Source organism: Priapulus caudatus, unplaced genomic scaffold (assembly GCF_000485595.1).
Source record: "Priapulus caudatus unplaced genomic scaffold, Priapulus_caudatus-5.0.1 Scaffold995, whole genome shotgun sequence".
Taxonomy (NCBI): domain Eukaryota; kingdom Metazoa; phylum Priapulida; class Priapulimorpha; order Priapulimorphida; family Priapulidae; genus Priapulus; species Priapulus caudatus.
Window position 1 is genome coordinate 104,037 of NW_014578056.1, and position 6,365 is coordinate 110,401.

At 52.3% G+C, this 6,365-nt stretch overlaps 1 protein-coding gene across 1 annotated transcript in view; it reads right to left on the minus strand.

Moving 5' to 3' along the window:
* The window catches only part of LOC106814875 (ubiquitin carboxyl-terminal hydrolase 32-like), a 47,914-nt gene extending 42,182 nt beyond the window's left edge, over positions 1–5,732 (minus strand). Inside the window, exon 1 of the mRNA XM_014819250.1 lies at positions 5,588–5,732. Within this exon, the coding sequence (XP_014674736.1) occupies positions 5,588–5,645 (58 nt within the window). The 5' untranslated portion in view covers positions 5,646–5,732. The remainder of the gene's footprint in view (positions 1–5,587) is intronic.
* Between the last annotated feature and the right edge of the window lie 633 nt (positions 5,733–6,365).

Below are 6,365 nucleotides of genomic sequence, written 5' to 3' on the forward strand. Positions count from 1 at the left end.
GTCTTGGGCGCTGTTACTTCAGAGCTAGTTATAGGGACGCCCACTCAGACCTAGTTATAGGGGGCCGCTCACGTCAGAGGTAGTTATAGGGTCCGCTCACTCACATCTATGTGTATTAGGGGGCACTTACTCAGAGCTTAGTTATAGGGCGCCTCAACTCACGTCTACTTTATAGGGGCACTCAGTCAGAGCTCGGTTGTGCGGTGCCGCTCAGTCAAACCCACACAACCATAGAATACCACGTTAATTTTATGCAGAAAATGTGAAGTACTACCGGTAGCATGGTTATTGAGGAGGCTGGAACAGGACGCGCAGCATCCCTGCACAGCGGCTTCGCGTCGTGGCTTGCCCCTCCCTCGACGCCGGCCGCATTCTTAGCAGGAGTCGACTCCCGCTTCCGGTCAGCTCCTTCCCGTCCCTGCAGTATGCTCTTGCGTTTCTCAGCTCGCCGAGAACGATTACACCCACTCTCGGCGTAGTTACATGCGATAGATGCGTGCGGACCACATCAGTGGACGTTGTTGCATGCCAAATTCCGATCCACATATAATTAAAAACTACAAAAAGATTCAAGGGTTGTAAAAAAGAACAGAAACAACAATCACAAGCCCTCCTTACTAATGAAAAAATTCAAGTTAATTTTTTGTCACACCAGGATACACTGTTAACCAGCGTCACACGCTAGATATCACTGTAACAGTGTCCACGCACGTCAGATTACACTGGTAACAGCGTCCATCACGTAGATACATCTGTAACAGCGCTCCTACACCTAGGATACACTGTAACAGCGCCCCACCTAGATGACATCTGTGACAGCGTCCACACGCTAGATTACACTGTAAGCAGCGTCCACACAGGATTACACTGGTACAATGCGTCGCACACCTAGATTAGCACTGCTAAACGAGCAGTCCACACCTGAGCATACACTGCTTAACAGCGTCACAGCGTACTACACTGTAAACAGCGTCCACACGTGAATTCTACACTGTAACAGCGTCCACACCTAGATACACCTTGTTAACAGCGTCCACCACCAAGTATACACTGTGACAGCGTCACACGTAGTATACACTGTAACAGTCTGTCCACACCTAAGATACACTGTAACGAGCGTCCACCACGTAGGATTACTCTGGAGGGGCTTGTAACAGCGTCCACACGTAGATAGCACTCGTTACAGCGTCCACAGCCTAGATACATCTGCTAACAGCGTCCCACACCTAGATACACTGTAACCAGCGTTCCAGCACGGTGTACAGCTGTAAACACGCGTGCCACACGTATATTACACTAGCTAACGAGCGCGGTTCCACACGTAGATATCACTGTATACAGCGTCGCACGTAGAGACACTGTAACGGCCATACACACGTAGATACACTGTACAGCGTCCACACCTGTAGATACACTATAGCAAGCGTACACCACCGTAGATACACTGTCACAGCGTCCACACGTAGAACACTGTACAGCGTCCGGCCACGTAGATGACACTATAACAGCGTCCACCGTAGATAGCACTCGTCAACAGCATCCACACCGTAGATACACTGCTTAACAGCATCCACACAGTAGATACACTTACAGCGTCGCCACGTAGATACACTGTAACAGCGCCACCACGTAGATACACTGTAACACGGTCCCACACATAGATTACACTGTAAAGCATCCACACCTAGATACACTGTAACAGCATCCACACGTAGATACACTGTAACAGCATCCACAACGTAGATACACCTGTAAAACAGCATCCACACGTAGATACACATGCTCAACAGCGTCCGCACGTAGATACACTGTAACAGGTCCACACGGGTAAGATCAACTCACTAAGAGCTTCTGCGCGGTGACCAGCCTCCCTCCTTGCCTCCCAGTCGTTGTCTCGTCACCGTGGCCTCTCCTTCTCCTCCTCCTCCCCTGCTGCAGCCGTGATGGCTTCATCGGTCTCGTCGACCCGCGCCTCCTCTGGCTTAGTTGTCTCCTCTCGCTTGGCGTTGGTCTCCGCCTTTCTGCCGAGGATTATTTCGATCAGAAGCAGCAGGCTTAGGGGCTTTGCATCGGCTCCTGCTTTTACTGTAAACACATTGCACATATATATATATATAGGCATATATATATATATAGGACATATGTATATATATAGTATATAGGCGCATAATACTATAACCTCTTGCTTCTTCCATTGCTCTTTCATGCTTGCCTTGGTTATCGCGTTCTCTCTCCCTCTCGTCTTCTCTCTCTCGCCTCTCTCTCTCTCTCGCTATCTCTCTCTGCCTCTCGCTATGTCTCTCTCTCTCTCTCTCCTCTCTCTGTCTCTCTCTCTTCTCTCGCTTGTGTCTCTCTCGCTCTCTCTCGCTCTCGCTCTCGCTCTCGCTTCTCGCTCTCGCTCTCGCTCTCGGCTCTCGCTCTCGCTCTGTCTGTGTCTTTTTCGTGTCTGTGTCTCTGTCTCTGTCTCTGTCTTCTGTCTCTCTCTCTCTCTCTCTCTCTCTCTTCTCTCTCTCTCTTTCTCTCTCTCTCTCTCTCTCTCTCTCTCTCTGTCCCCTCTTCACTCTCTCTCACTCTCTCTCTCTCTCCCGCTATCACAGTATCACCCACGCGACGCATGGTCTAGCCTGGCTGCACGCCCTGCCATCTTGCCACTCTCTTGTCCATTGTTTCTATTGTCACGCTGCCACACCGCCGCTGAGTCTACGAAGACAACCCGCGCCTCCGCCGCCAACGCAACTGATGTCCAGCCCCGCGCGCCCGCACTCCGATCAAACGCTCTCGCAGTCATCGGAACGCCATGCCGCCGCGTTCGGGCGGGGAGTCGCGTGTCGTCTGCCGGCGAGCCGCCGCGTCGCGTCCCGTGACACGACAGCGGTGGGTACCGGCGTCGGGACAACGGGACCTCGACGTGTCTGCAGTCGTTGGCTGCGGTCAGCTAGTAAGATCTGGACTTGGAGGTAGCTGCAGCGGTGGCAGTGGTAGCTGAGCGCAGATCTAGAAGTTATTTCTCCTCAAGCATCGGCGACTTACAATACTAGACGGGGTTTGAAAGCGGGCCCACAGGTGGTTTGCGTGGCTAGGAGTGGCTTGCCGCCACCAGCAACAGGCCCACATTTTTTGAACAGCTCGGGTCCATGAGCCACGGCAGCGCCGCGGAGACGACATGGGGCCCGGCAAGCCTAGCACTGGCGTCGGCCGTCCGTCGGATCATCTCCGGTTCCCTCCATCGAATCAGACATCGAACGAAGTCGGGTGTATGAGTCCGGGCGATCGCGTCCTTCGCGTGCGGAGGCGGTCGCCGCGGCAACGGCTGCGCCATCCGCCCCCGCGCTGTCTGGCTTCGAAGCCGTTTCCGACTCCGGCGTGATCGCGGCGCCACCTACTCGGCCGTCGAAAATGACGCCAGGCGGCGCTGCGATTGCACCTGCAGGCGACGCCGCCGCGCGGAAAACAGAATCCGGACGGAATAGCGTGTCCGTCGGTGTCCCGTCTCCGTGGACTGCCGATCGCCGCGCTGCCAGTCCGTCCGTCGCCGCGCCGTCAGCGAGGCTGCCAAGCCGGTGCGATATCTCCGCTAAGAGGGAGGCTGCTCGACGGGGCGCGGGCGCGTTGACGGTCGCCACGGTAACGGCCGGCGCGGCGACGGAGGCAGCGCAGGGAGCTGTGGATGCGGTCGCTGGGGCGCACGCCGCCGTAGCGACGCTCGCGTCAGGCGTTAACGTAGCAACCGCTGCCGTCGACAACGACAACAATCGCATCCCGCCCGCCGGGAACGCCGGCGTGGGAGACGGGAGCGCTCCGGGATGGAGGAAGTCGAAGAACTCGCTCCGGGCGACTGGGTCTCGCGTCGTCGTCGTCGTCGCCGCTGCCATCCCCGCCTGCCGGGCGGCGAAATACCCCGGCGCGTCGAGCGACATCGGCGGCGAGTCACCCTCCGCGGCAACGGGACCCGGGTTTCGCGGCGTGCCAAACACGGTCACGTCGAGCGCGTCGCCGCCGCCGCCGGCGCCCTCTCGGTTCTGCTGTTCTTTGATGAAGGTCTCGAGGGAATCGAAAGCCTGGTGGCAGGTGTGGAACGTGTTGACCCGATGACGCAGCCACTTGGATAGACCTGATGCGCACAGAGAACCAAGTGAACACTTCCGAAACCGAAGAAGATCCCTCTAACGGGACACACAAACAAGTGAACGCCAAGAAGACAACTATAGCAGGACGAGAAAACAAGTGAACGTCACCAAACAGAAAAAACGATCCCTTTAACGGAACGCTCGAACAAGCGAACGCTGGCAAACTGGGAGAGACGATCACTCTGGGCGAGACTGGACTCTCGAATGAATCGTAGAAGAATACCGAGATATTATTCTCTACAAGTTTTGACAGATGGGATTCAGGGGGGGGGGGATGGGTGCGCGTCCTACCTGAGGTGTACCGAGTCGGATTCTTCGTGTATCTGTCGTCGAGAAGGACGAGGGCGCCCCAGTCGCCACGGTGACGTATGCAGCGGCCGAGAGCCTGGTTGAGCGCACGGTACGCCTGGATCTCATACCAGTTGGCGCCACTGAGCAGTCCGCGTGAGCGGTGCTGGTCGTTGTAGCTGCGCTTCAGCGCCACCTGGGGGTCTTTCACGCCCGGATACGGGATGCCGACCTGCAGGAGGAACGTGTCAGGCTGCGACCGCCGCGGCTGCCGCCAGCGCCCCCTACGTCGAATAGATGGCGACAACGACGGGGGACATCTCGCGACGAGAAGTGAAAACCGGCACGAAAAACATATGTAGCGCCAGCCGCATTAGCAGCGCATGCATTTTGCATGCGATCTCACAAAATTTCCATGAACCCCGTTCTGTCCCATTAACCCTCACCAAAATATAAAAAAGGTTATATGGGACAGAATTATTCGGTCTAATAGTACTAGAGCTAAGTAGTGCTCTGATATCATGTAGCCTCGTAACCTCGTAAATATTAGTCTTCAATGTCCAAGGGACTATATTGAAGATGGAAAGAGACAAAGTTGATCGTGCATGCATACGATTATGACGTATAGATCAAGTTGATGTATGCACATCAACACTGTTATAACCATTTTGAGTCTATGTCACATGGGTCCGGGAAGAGACTCTCGGCTGTGCTAGAGAGTGTGAAATGCTACGGGGTACACAGGCACTTGAAGCGTTTCAACTGTAAACACACGCCGCCGCCATTGCGCGCACACTGACACATAAATATATAGTGTGTGAGTACACTGACACATAACTATATATTTATGTGTCAGTGTGCGCGCAATGGCGGGGGCGTGTGTTTACAGTTGAAACGCTTCAAGTGCCTGTGACGGGGTACGGGGACTGTACTCAATTTCAATCGAACATGTACTCGAATCCATACATTAACTTTTGTTCGGCGGAAATGTTTGAAATGTGGTACTTATCGTAAGGATTATTATTTCTGTGGAAATCATGTGAAATCGTGCGTGTAAATGCGCTGCCAGGCGTCTGGCTGTTGATGAATCACTGCTTGCGGGCAATGTTGACAAGTCAGAAATCACTCCCTCGCTCCGTTTATAACATCGGCGAATGGCGATCAAAACTCACCCTGCTTGACAGCATCTTCATAGGTTATACAACACGGTTTGGAATCTTTGGCACCCATTTTCCTCGCGTATTATTCAACACGCAAACAGTAAACGATCAATGCATGATAAAATCACGAAAATCACGCACCAGAATCTCCATTTTGCTCACGTGACCTTATGGTATGACATCCGGGTTGTCGGAAAGTGAGCATCTCTATCGCTAGTAAGAGGTCATGTGAGCTATGCATGCAGACCACTGATCTCTATAATATAATCTCTATGATTATATTATAGAGATCAGTGATGCAGACCACTGATCTCTACCAGAGCACTTATATCAGCGTTGATTTATATGCTCTGTCTCTACCATAGAAATAGATAGATAACTAGATAGATAGATAGATAGATAGGTAAATAATAAATAGATAGATAGGTTATCTATCTATTTCTATGGTCTCTACTATACTAACGTTAGTATAGTAGAGATCAGTGATGCAGACATCATAGATACTACTCCAAGAGTAGAGAGCTGAGAAGTGAGGGTGCGGGTGAGGGTATCCATAATCTTATAATATCTTTGGATATTCTAAGATGAATATACCCCCCTGTTATTGACTTTCTTTATAATTATAGTCTGAAATTTGCCCCACACATTTTTTTTATAATTGACCCCCATCCCAATCACAAGAAACAGAAATCCGTTTACAAAATTAAAAAAATCCTTTCATGTGACGAGTTACGGGCTTTTTTGTGACGAAATTTTGACCCATTTTTGGGAATCCTTTTTAACTATGGTA